Source organism: Vicia villosa, linkage group LG3 (assembly GCF_029867415.1).
Source record: "Vicia villosa cultivar HV-30 ecotype Madison, WI linkage group LG3, Vvil1.0, whole genome shotgun sequence".
In the NCBI taxonomy this organism is placed as follows: domain Eukaryota; kingdom Viridiplantae; phylum Streptophyta; class Magnoliopsida; order Fabales; family Fabaceae; genus Vicia; species Vicia villosa.
In genome coordinates this window covers 87,314,728-87,327,454 of record NC_081182.1, presented here as the reverse complement: position 1 = coordinate 87,327,454, position 12,727 = coordinate 87,314,728, and the positions used below count along the sequence as shown (strand labels likewise).

The following is a 12,727-nucleotide window of genomic DNA, read 5'->3' as shown; positions in this document are numbered from 1 at the left end:
AAAAAAAGTAACTCTGACCCTCATCAATGAGGCGAAAAGGTTGAGACATTACTTCCTAGCTTACATGATTGTGGTGCCAATCGACCATCCCTTAAGGCAACTGCTCAGCCGTCCCGATAGGTCGGGGAGAATGCTCAAATAGTCGTTGGAAATTTCTGAATTCGAAATCCGATACGAAAGTAGAAAGTTCCTTAAGGCTCAAGTACTAGCCGACTTCATGGCAGAATTAGACGGAGCATCCAACTCGATGGGAAGCGGAGCGGGCATCATCCTTAAAAATGAGGATGGTAACTTGATCGATGTTTCCCTCGCTTTATCCTTTCCGACCTAGAATAACCAGGCGTAATTCGAAGCCTTCCTCGCAGAGCTATGCCTGGACGAATACTTGGGATCTAAAGAGGTAAAAATCTTCACTGACTGCCAGCTCGTCACCTCTCAAGTATTGGGAGAATATCAAGTCAAGAACGACAATATCTCCGAGTACTTAGCTCTGGTTCGAGAGAGAATAACAAAATTCGATTATACTGAAGTAAAACATGTTCCTCGCGAGCATAACACCCAGGCAGATATCCTGTCAAAACTTGCAAGCACAAAGAAGAAAGGCGGAAAAAAGTCCGTCATCCAAGATATACTTTCTCACCCGAGCATAGAAAAACCCTCCGCAACTCTCGACGTAAACGCCATCGGTGACATCGACTGCTTGATAACCCAAGTATATAATTACCTCGCAACATGGGAACTACCCCCAACTAAAAAGCAGCTAGCATGATCAGGTGCAGAGCTTGCACCTACTTCTTGGTCGAGGACAAGTTGTATAGACGAGGATTCTTCGCCCCTTCTCAAGTGTAGAGCTGACAATTCAGGCTATTCGACCCGCTTCGGGCCGACCCGTGACAGGATCGGGCCTTTGGCGGGCGAGGCTTAAAAGCCCGGAATTTAAACGAGCCAAAATTAAGTTGTCCAAGCCCGGCCTTTCACGGGTTTTGGTTATTCGGACCGGCCCGAATTATATTTAATATTTATTTTTAAAATTAAAAAATTGATATACCATAAATTAAAAACTAAAATATATATGAATATTGACTATTGAGTATTAAAAATAATATATTTTAACTACATATATAATATCTAAAATAAACCATCACATAAATTTACCATTTCAATCAAATAATTAAGATTCAAGTGTAAAGAACTACTCACCATATTTTATTTAAGAATTAAACTTCAATAAAATTAATATGTACATAATAATTTATTAATTATAAATCAAATGGATACTGTATCTATATAAACTAATTCTTTAACTAAGATTGGTGTGAGTGTATTTAAAAAAAATATATGACATCAAGTATGTTAGGATTTATGTTTAAAAAAAATTAAATTAAATAAGCGGGCTACCCGCAACCCGGTCGAGCTAGCCTGTGACGAGCTCGGGCTTTTAACGGGCCGAGCTTAAAAGCCCGGATAATAAACGGGCTCAAATATTTGTGTTCAAGCCCAAATATTTTTACGGGTTTTCGAGCTAGGCTCTACTCAAGTGTGTCAAGGAATCCAAAGTCACCCACATCCTCTGCGAAATCCACGAAGGAATTAACACCCAACATCTCAGAGGAAGATCACTCGCCCGAAAGTCCATGCGAGTAGGATATTACTGGCCCACCATGCAAAACTACGCGAAGGAACATGTTAAAAAATGTGATAAATGCCAACGCCACAGAGACATGCACGTGGCACCTCCCAACGAGTTCAAGACTCTCTCATCCCAGTGGCCCTTCGCTCGGTGAGAATGGACATCCTCGAACCGTTCACCATAGGGTTAAACCAGAACAAGTATTTGATAGTCGGCGTTTATTACTTCACAAAGTAGATAGTGGTGGAAACCCTCGCCAAAATCAAGACACACAATATACTTTGTTTCTGCAAGAGAAACATACTTGCCCAATTTGGCATACCACAAGCACTCGTCACCGACAATGGGACATAATTCACCGGCAAAAAAGGAATTTGTTGCCAAACTGGGCACTAAACAACATTTCATATTTGTTGAGCACCCACAAACAAACAGTCAGGCCGAAGTCGCGAACAGAGTGATCCTACGCTGCCTAAGACGAAGATTAGGCGGAGCCAAAGTGAGATGGGTTGAGGAGCTACACAACGTACTCTGGGCCTACAAGACAACACCACACTCGACCACTAGGTAAACTCTATTCCGACTAGCCTAAGGAACTGGAGCAGTATTTGAATACCAACCTGAAGCAATTTTTTTTTCATTTTGAAAATGTATCTAACACATTGCAATGCTTCATGAATAATTTTCAAACTCGTACATATTTTCATAACAATATTTCATGAATTTTTTTCAAACTTGTGCATCCTTTCATAACAATGGTTCATGATGTATATAAGATGTACACTTCAAAAATTCAGTTTTACCTCTTTAATAAATCTTTTTATACATTCAAACATCTTTTTCTAAGTGTTCAAAAATCTTTAAGTCATGAAATTTTGTGCATAACTTTTAAATCGTACAATAGTTTCATAACCATTGACCGTTAGTGACAATGTTTTGGTTTTTTTGAGGTAAGAGAAACTATTCCCACAAATAATGCCACCATTCTAATTTGGTATGAGAATATGGCTTCAATGAGGATTAGAGAGTTGCACCTTCTTCGCAATGATAAGTGGTACCTGCAAACACCTTAATGCTCAAGTTAATAAGTTAACATATAATGGGTGAAAAGATAGGTATGCCGATAGATGTTGTGTACCTGTGTTTCTCTTTATTGAGGGATTTTTCAAGCAGATCAAGATCTTACGTGGAGCGTCATCTTAATGTCTATATTTATAGCTTAAAAGAACAAAAGCCATTATATAAACCCTTATCTCTGGTTGAATATGTTGACTATGTTAAAGAAATTTTACTTAATAGGTTGACTATGCTTCTAGATTGTTCAATTGATGGATTGAACTCGAGTCTATTTCAAAATTCAACACTATATATTTAACCAAGACTCTAAAGTATTAGGTTTATGAGCAACAACATACGAAATTTTGTTTGATACCATATTTTAATCCAAAACTTTAAGATCTTAAGTGCCTGTTTAAAAAGACTCACTGTAACTTATCTACTAGCTAAGTTCTGTGCTATTGTTTGGTAATTCTTATCAAAACATATTATGACACCTTTCTTAATATCTTTTAAGTTTATTTCTATAAATTCTCAAAGATAACACACGCACGAACACAACTTAGAACATAGATAAACATAATTTAAATTTATGTTATGTTTTGTTATAAAAATAACTTATGCAAACTTATTCACAAGTGCTTATTTTGATAAGAACTTGTGCTAAAAGCTCCAAAAAAGATGTTTATCCCAAGAGATTTATGATATGAGACTTTTAACTCACACTTAATACATCACACAATTAACTTTAATTGTGTATGTGTGTGAAAAAAAACAATTTTTTCCTTCTCCTTCTATTTGTTTTAGGTTAAAAAAAATGATGTTTACTTTATATTTTTAAGGCTTAATTACAATTTTGGTCCCTCTATTTTTTATTTTTTCAGATTTGATCCCCCATTTTAAAATTCGGCTTAATTGTTTTTTTAATATTTTTTAATAAATATGAAAATTTATATTATTATTGAGATAAAAATAATTATAAATGAAATTGAATTTTATTTATGCCACACAATCTTTGCCACCTCTTTAGTCCGATTGCCACATCATTAAAAATGAGACTCAAATAAAGTGAGGGACTAAATTCTAAAAAAAATCAAAATGGAGGGATTAATAAAAATAGATTTTAAACGGGAGAGATCAAAATAAAAAATAAAAAATAAAAGGACCAAATTGCAATTAAACATTTTTTTAAATATAGTTTTTATGAAAAATAATTTCAAGAGAGTCAAAGTTATTTTTAACTCATTTTTTATATAATAAAAATAGTTTGATATTTAATAATGTAATCATTGTATATTAAAACATAGTTAAAATTGTTCTACTATGTAAACACAGTTTGTAGTCGTGCAAGAACATCATATATATATTCACATTTAAAGAGTGAATTTTTAGCATGACAAAGAAAAATATAGTTAAAATCACATAATATTTTAAAGACTTAATTACACTTTTGGTCCTCGTGTTTTAATCAGGTCACGAATATGCTCCTGCCTTTTTCAAATCTACGAAAATGGTCCTTACCTCTACCCCCCTTCAGAAACGCTGATGTGTAAAAAAAAAGGCTTACGTGGCCTGACTTACATGGAATATCACAATTTAAATCCATTTTGATTATTTGAAAAAAGTCTAATTTTTTTTTTTAAAAAAAATCATAACTAACATAATCCCTAATTCCTTTCACCAAAACCATTTCACGATACCCTAACCCAAAACACCTTCTTCATCACTCTCTCTCTCTCTCTCTCTCTCTCTCTCTCTCTCTCTCTCTCTCTCTCTCTCTCTCTCTCTCTCTCTCTCTCTCTCTCTCTCTCACCCTACTCACAATCACGCCACACTCCTCTCTCCTTCAATTTTCACACATGCACCACACCACCCTTTCCTTCACGTTCTCAATCACCACCACCAATAAAAACAAACCTCCCTTAATTCTTTCTTACGTACAAAAAAAAAGCCCTATTCTCTTTCTCCTTAATATCTGTTTCATCACTCACCACCATTTCATATACTTTTCCTTTTTGAGATGGGTTTAACAAACCGCATGTTATCATGGAATGAACAAGACAAATCCATGCTTCAAACTGTTCTTGGTCCTCCAGCTTTTTATTTTGTCATAACTAATTGTTTATCCAATGAAAATGTCTTAATCGCTATTGGTGGTAGTGCTGCAACTGGTGCTGATTCTCTTCAAAACAAACTCTCTGATCTTGTTGAAAACTCATCAACTTTCAATTGGAACTACGCTATTTTCTGGCAACTTTCTCAATCAAAATCTGGTGATTACATTCTTGGTTGGGGCGATGGATGTTGCAGAGATCCACACGAAGAAGAACAACCAGAGACCTTTCAAAGATATGAAGAAAAAAAGGTTGAGCAGAATATGGGAAACAAGGTTTTACAGAAGCCACATAAAGCTTTTGGTGGTTCTGATGAAGACAATTACATAATCAAAACACTTACCGGGTCCACCATACCTTGATTTATATACTCCAGTTGAAAGTGATGATGAAAGTGATTTATGATTTTAAAATTTTTATGTTTTGGTGAAGAAGGTGTTTTGGGTATCGTGTAATGATTTTGGTAAAATGAATTAGGGATTAGGTTATTTATGATTTTAAATTTTTTTCATACTTTTTGCAAATAATCAAAATGAATTTAAATTGTGATATTCCATGTAAGCCATACCACGTAAGCCTTTTTTAACACATTAGCATTTTTGAAGGGGGAAGTGGAGGTAAGAACCATTTTTCGTAGAGTTGAAAAAGACAGAACCATTTTCGTGAGTTGATTAAAACACGAGGACCAACAATGTAGTTAAGCCTATTTTAAAAATATATTTGAATATTTTTAAATAAAAAGTTAATCCAACTAACTAGTACTTTTTAAAATTTTGATGTAAAAAAATGTTAAATCCCTAAAATAACATTTATAAAAAAAAATTTAAACAAAATTTTTACTCAAGAATTTTTAAAAAATTTGTATAAGTTTTTTTTATACATAATACTTTAAAGTTTTTTTACACAAAATACTTTAAATTATTTTTATACATAATACTTAAAATTTTTTTTATACAAAATACTTAAATTTTTTTATACATAATACTTTATAAGTGTTTTTTATACATAGTACTTAAATTTTTTTTTTATACATAATACTTTAAAAGTTTTTTTTATACATAATACTCATTTTTCATGGTGTGACTTTTTTTCCTCGAGAGATTTCTGTTGGGAACTTGGGATCAACATTTTCTTTTCCATATTTAAACCTAGACGAGTTCAAAAATTTCGTAGTTCTTCTCATTCTCAAAGACTATTTACCGTACCCGCCAAATTTCCAATTCCCTCTCCCTCCAAATGTCACACTCAGTAGAAGAGCAACTCTCCCTCTTTCGTTACCTCCTCCAAACCAGAAGGTTCTCCATCTCTCTCTTTCAAACGCGAACGTCCTCTCTCTTTTTTTTCTCTCTAACACTTCAATACCATTTCTCGCAGTTTCAACGAATCCACGCTCCGATTTCTGGATTCGCTTTTGGTCTCCAAAGATGTGAAATCGTTGATCGAAACTCGATCCAGCTTGAAGCAGCTCCTCAAATCTGAATCAATGTCCATTATTCATTCAATCGCCGCAGAATCCGTCCACGATAAGCTCGTCGTTCTCGATTTCTTCGTCCACGCTTTAGCTCTTGTTGGAGATCTAGAGGTACTTCTAAGTTCTACTACTTCCGAGTTTCAGGAACTTCGGAAAACATTCTCTCATTGTATTCCTCGTGTTTTTCATTTGTTCACATTTCACGAAAATAGTTAAGTTCCAAATTCGCAATTCAAGGAACAACTGCTCGTATAACAATATTGTATTGATTCAGTTTCTATAACAACTGCTCGATTAACAATATGCTAATTCGTTTTAACGTTTTGCGTTTTCGAATTCCAATTTTGAAGAGTTGTTTGGCTCTGAGATACGAGGCTTTGGTTATGCGAGATCTCAAATCTGCAAGTTTTCATTTGCTTCAAGTTTCGCCAGTAGAATGGTTGAATTTTGTGGAGGATGCTGTGAACAACGGTTTTCACTCCGTTGCAGTGAAGGTAACGTTTGAGTAACGCGTTTGTCTTATTTATGACAATGTGCAATTTGTGATTTTGTAAATTGTGATGTTAAATTGGGTAGTTATGTAGTCTTTGCTTAATTTCTGTTTGGCAAATAGGCATGTGAAAATGCATTGCGGTGCATTGAAAATAACGATGTGCAAAAGCTTGGAAGAGACATGCTTCCTGAAAATTTGAAGGCTACTACTATCAGCGAGATTACTAGGCTCAGGAACTTTGCACTGACATCAGTTTCTTCACGTTCTGGTATATATTCATCCACTGCATTGAACATTCATGTTATTGTTGTTCTGAATATTATGAATCTTTGGTTTCATTAAAGTAATTGCGATTTGCGCATTGTTTTCAGATTTTGCTATTCGAAATTTAAAGAGAAATGTTTCTCAGTCATTAATTGACCTAAGTATTTTTTTTGCAGCAAGAAGTCAAATTTTATTGGAAGTGTGTGATTTATACTTTATGCTTTTAGAAGTGTGGTTTATGTTTTTCTTATGGATTTATGATGTTGCATTTGGTTAGACTTTAAAGCATATTTTCTTAGATTTTGCACACTACTCATACATATAAGAGTATTTCAATTCATGTAAGGTCAAGATGCTGGGTAGCATTGTTACATTTTTTATTCTCTCTTTCTCCTTGTCTTCAGAAGATGCTGGGCAGTATTGTCATATTTTTCTTCTATGGCTAATTTATAGACATTTGTATTAAAAGTTAATTTTCATATTCTTCAAAGAATTGGATTTATGCATTTTACATATTCACTGCTTCACTGCAAATGCTGTTTTGTCATATCAGTTCAGGTGCAAGCAACAGAGTACCTAGAAAGGAAAACAAGAGAGCAGCAAAAGTTGAACTTACCATTCAAAGAAAAACGATGTCTAGCAAGCACTTCTTTCAGAAATGGAATTAAAAGACAAAATATGCGAAAGTTACATGAACGACAAGGCCTTTTGCAGGTGAATGGTGTACTACCTGAACGGCATCCCAATTTGAGGTAAAAATTAAAATCTGTTGTTGATCGTGACTTTTTGGTGATTTATTTCATTGTTTGAGCATGTGAAGTTTCAAATTTCAGCTTGTCTTTGCATTTGCGTGTTAAACCTCGATCTCTATTTGGTTTTTTTCACTTTTCACCAGTTGAAAGAATAAGTTGTTTGCACCATATAGTATTTGAAATGTTAATAAAGATTAACTATATAATTTTTTGGGGTTATAGTTAGGTTGGTTTAGGAGGAGGAACACAAAGACTTAAGTGGTAAAGAGGTTACAGGTTCAGCTCCTTTTACCTACTATTTGTATTATCAGTTAGAAAAACTGTGATTTGCCCGTTTTGTGGACAGAAATTGCAAATCTGAGTTTCTTTTATCAAGATCAACAGCTTTTTAATTTTTTCCGATAAAAAAAGCTATCTCACTTGATTCATTAATCCTCGTTGTTAAGCAAGCTCTTTTGATTGTTTTGACTAGAAGTTCTTTTGATAACAAAACCTTGGAATGGCAAGTCTTAAGATCTGTATCTTAGTAATGCTAAAATTCATCTTGAGTTTGACAGTTTTTCAGATATTTAGGAAAATATAGAAGGGAATACAGTCATTTTCATCGTTAAATGTGTGAGCTATGGTCAATATATTTTGTAATTTGTGAGGCTAAATTGATCAATCAAAAATAGATTTGGGATTCAAACAAATCAAAGAAAGACAATTTAAGGATAGATCTCCTCCATGAAAAATATACTTAAATTTTATTTTTATAATTTTTATACACTCACAAACTATAAAATGGTTGACTATTTAATTATTGTTACTTCTCACACACACATATGTACCATTTAGACATACATCATTGTAGATATAGTCAATAGCATGCAGAGATCAAGCTATCAAGAAAAAGTTCATGTTCTTGACTTCTCCTAATAGACTTGGATCCTCTAGAGTTACATTTTGAAAATGAATTGTTTTGAAATCGATTTTGAAAATATGACATGCTGATGTTTTAAGTAAAGCAAATACGCGGCATATTCGCTGGTGAATAGATTTTTTCTAGGAGAATTATGTGCAAGACAAATGCTAGTTTTTAGGTCAAATTCGTTGGGAGAACGAAAACTTACCGAGAAAATGATAGACATTATGCAATTCTTTACCCCGCCATAACATGTTGTTTTATGTTTGAAAAAGTGAAAATAAAAAATTTCTTCGAAATTTAAAATATGATTAAGTTGCCTCCTAACAAATGTTTGTTTAACTTTGTTGGCTCAACGCTTGTGTTAGGGGGATCATAATAGTATATGGGTCAAATTGTTTGATTTCCCTTTTTATCAATTGTGGCATTATTTTGATCCATGGCACACCACTTTCAGTGTGGTCCCTAATATGTTTTAGGCCTTTGTTGGCTTGAGAAGTAGGTGGTTTCCTATTATTATTACCTTCATCTTTGTTAGCTTGAGTAGTAGGTGGTTTCCTAGTATTATCACCTTCATCTCTTGTTAGCGTTTGTGTCTATGTTCTAATCAATTACACATTACATTCAGTGTGATAGCAATATTTTCCATTTTTTTTTTATTTTTTTTTTTGATGGAGGTGGTTTCCCAGTATCCTCCTCATTTTCTTCATCAACTTCAAACCTTTTGAAAATATCAAGAAATTTGACATTATGTTTTTCTATACATTTCTTGGTTAGAATGAATGGGTTTGATAATTCTTGTGTTGACTCAGAATCTTTTGTTTCCTCTATTTGTTTTTCTCATTTAACAATAATCCCCTAATCCCATATGAATTTTTAAGTTTCTAATTACATAAATAATCATTTTCTTGTTGGTCATTGACAACTGCATAAATTAATTAAGAGTGCCTTCTAAAGTTGATGTCTCATCTGATTGAAGTTGACTTTGATTATCATTTTTATATAGCTGTTTTCCTATGTCTTGCATCCATCCTTGGTAAAAAAATGGAAGGTTGCTTCTTTTGATGGTTATTGTATCCTCCTACATGATAACTCATGTAGTTCACCACTCCAGCACAGGAAGGGTAGTAACTAATTGGATGATTCCCAACACATGACTCATAATGTAACACATGGCTTTGTCTTTTAGGTGTTTTTTGAATTTTTTTGAACATTTTTGAAAATTTGATTTGATACTTCTTCCATGGTATGTGTCAACCACCTTCTTAAAGTTAACATAGCCTCATTGATATCTAATATTTTGTTTTTGTTTTTTGCAAACTAAATAAACAAGTTAGTAAAAACAACAAAGGTTATATGTACAAATATGATAAAAATGACATAAAATTCATAAATGACCATTTCTTGGTAACAACACCATTCGGTTGATCAGTTACTTCTCGTTAAAGTATGAAGAACTGTCAAAATGTGTCAACAACTATCACAATGTATGGATTAAAAGAGGAATGCTTCTATGACAATTGGATTGACTTCTACAAGTCTCAAAAGCACTTCTAGTGCACCTCAACTTGAAAATTGATTTTTTTTTTCTTGTTTGGATACTTTTTCAAAAGCAATTCTCCTACTCCAAAAGCAATTCTACTACACCGTATATTTATACCATAATTAGTATTCACCAGTTTTTTAATAATTTTTTGTCTCACTTTAAAATATGTGCCAAGCCAAATCAATCAACTGCATGTATACGGTGTAAATGTATCTAGTGAAGAAAACTAGTGTCAAGATAGCATACATCGGATTAAAAGTATTGTATTCATAGAGAAGGAGAAATATAACTTATATGTAGTGATTACTATTTTAAGTAAAAATGATTTTGTTTGAAAATTTTTTTTTGACATAAAACAAAAGAAAGTAAAATAAAATAATATAGTGATAAAGTGTGAGGTTATGTTGCAACTATTAAGATTACATGCATATTATCCTTTATTACTTAGCAATTTTATCCATGTATGAAGTAACATCACGCGATATTATCAATTGTATTTTTTTATTTGACGATATCTTAGTCTAATAAACAATACAATAATATTAATTTTTAATATTATATGTGAATATCACGTCTAGATTTATCTATAGACTCTAATTCATGAAAGATGATTATTTATATATAAATCGAACAACATCTCTCTTATCAACTAGATCTATATATTATGTTAAAAACAATTATGTCATTTTAGACATAAACATGATTTAACCTTGGTATGAACCGAAAATATCTTATCGACTTCTTATAACTATAGAAACATGATACAAGTATACAAGAAAAAGAGTAAATATCAAATATCTTTGTTGGATTAAAAAGTTCATAACACCATGATCATATCAAATACATAAAATACATGATAATGTAGAAATCAAACCCCCCAACAAGTGAGAACTTATCAACACATGACAATGGAGCTAGGTAGAAGGTTTAAAAGTACAACAATATCTCAACCCTCTACTATTCCATTTAGACATGCCTTAAGTGTACAAACACTATTTCTCTCAATGAAAATTTTACTAAACTACATAAACTAATTAAAAGTTTATATCAAAACACTATAGCCAAGCCCCTATTTATAGATTTCAAAATTTGTCCTAACTTTTTGGGCAAGCTTTGATTCATCTAGCGAATTTTCGTTTAGGGTTATTTTCCGCCAAAATAATCTTCAAACCGCTTTGCTGAGCTGCGTAGAATTTGTCAGACGAGTTGTAATTTCGCCCATCGAATTTAGTCAATTTTCTAATCAAATTTTTGTTCTGGATTCGTTGGTCAAGGGTCCATTCGCTCAACGAATTTTTATTTCCACATGCTACTTTTTCCCTGGGTCAGATTTGCGTCTCGAGCAATAATTTGCCCAATGAATTTGACATTGTTTTAACATTTAAGTCTTGGGTTATTTCCTCATATGGCTCAACAATTGATCCGTTTTGCAATGTTTATCAATCTTTTAACCAACAACGATAAAAAAATTATAAAATAAGATCAATGCATATTGTTTAGAACAATGCTCAAATAATCATAAATTAAAGGTTTTCTATATTACTTCGTGTGCAACAAAGCTAATAATTATATGAATATATTAGTGATATACAAATAAATTGCACACTTCTCATTCACCCATCATCACAAGATCAACTAGTTGATATAATGACCAAGCCCTTAAGCTTGTATTTAATTTGCAGATTGAGAGACAAGCTTGGGATATGCAAACTGAGATTGCTAATTAAACTGACTTGTGATAATTTTGGGTTATGAGTTCTGTTAATTAATTTGTATTGCAGCCTATTAATAGGCATTGTTGCTAATGAGAAAGGAGTTGAGCTTTTCACTCTCAACAAGGAATGCATATAATTTAAAGATGGCTTATTATTTTTATTTATACTAAGTTGAAGCAATATACTAGCTAGTTCATTGAACATAAAGCAAGTATAGATTAGAGAAATGGTTTCTATGTGAGCGCCCAAATCTACAAACATTCACGTTGATTCAACCCTAATCTTAAGGGATAGTCTCTGCCCATGTTAGGATTCCAATGACTTAAAGCAAAGAATTAATTAAATCTTTTTATATACTATCCTTCCAATTCTTACAGCTGTATTAGAGCTTAATCATAATTTGAGTGTGAAACTTCAAATTAGATGTATATAAATAAGTATAGTATACGTTATGTGTATATAAAATTGAAGAGTCAATGTGTACGTAAAATTCACACAACTGCATGAATTGCCAACCCAACACACGCATAGGCGTTGTTTGACCACCGCCAAAATATTATTTAATTTAATATGTGAATTGTGAAGTATATATTATATATGATCTCTATTAATTAAAGAAGATTATAACTGGTTTCTCACTTTAATTTCTTCTTAAAACATCAACGTAATGTTAATATATTATTATCAACTCATACTTTACAAGAAAGACATGTGCATCTAGCAAATAATAACATAATATTCCACATTAGGCCAACAGCTTGAAATCTTACTGCCTTATTATA

The 12,727-nt window shown here is 32.6% G+C and overlaps 2 protein-coding genes across 2 annotated transcripts; both read left to right on the top strand.

Annotated features, from left to right (window-relative positions):
• The first annotated feature begins 4,706 nt into the window (after positions 1 to 4,706).
• Positions 4,707 to 5,162, top strand: LOC131658472 (transcription factor ABA-INDUCIBLE bHLH-TYPE-like). The gene has a single exon (XM_058927761.1). The coding sequence runs from the start codon at positions 4,707 to 4,709 to the stop codon at positions 5,160 to 5,162; it is 456 nt and encodes a 151-aa protein (XP_058783744.1).
• Positions 5,163 to 5,995: 833 nt separating this feature from the next.
• LOC131656273 (protein DOUBLE-STRAND BREAK FORMATION-like) lies at positions 5,996 to 8,750 on the top strand. The gene is made up of 6 exons (XM_058926016.1): positions 5,996 to 6,095; positions 6,175 to 6,382; positions 6,622 to 6,765; positions 6,885 to 7,032; positions 7,582 to 7,780; positions 8,003 to 8,750. The coding sequence occupies exons 1-6, from the start codon at positions 6,037 to 6,039 to the stop codon at positions 8,004 to 8,006; spliced, it is 762 nt and encodes a 253-aa protein (XP_058781999.1). The 5' UTR covers positions 5,996 to 6,036; the 3' UTR covers positions 8,007 to 8,750.
• The last annotated feature ends 3,977 nt before the right edge of the window (positions 8,751 to 12,727 follow it).

Coding starts and splice junctions, on each gene's coding strand:
- LOC131658472 (XM_058927761.1), top strand. CDS start 4,707: ATGGGTTTAACAAACCGCATGTTATCATGGAATGAACAAGACAAATCC.
- LOC131656273 (XM_058926016.1), top strand. CDS start 6,037: ATGTCACACTCAGTAGAAGAGCAACTCTCCCTCTTTCGTTACCTCCTC. Junction 6,766..6,884: donor TTCACTCCGTTGCAGTGAAG/GTAACGTTTGAG, acceptor TTTGGCAAATAG/GCATGTGAAAATGCATTGCG. Junction 7,033..7,581: donor ATCAGTTTCTTCACGTTCTG/GTATATATTCAT, acceptor TTGTCATATCAG/TTCAGGTGCAAGCAACAGAG.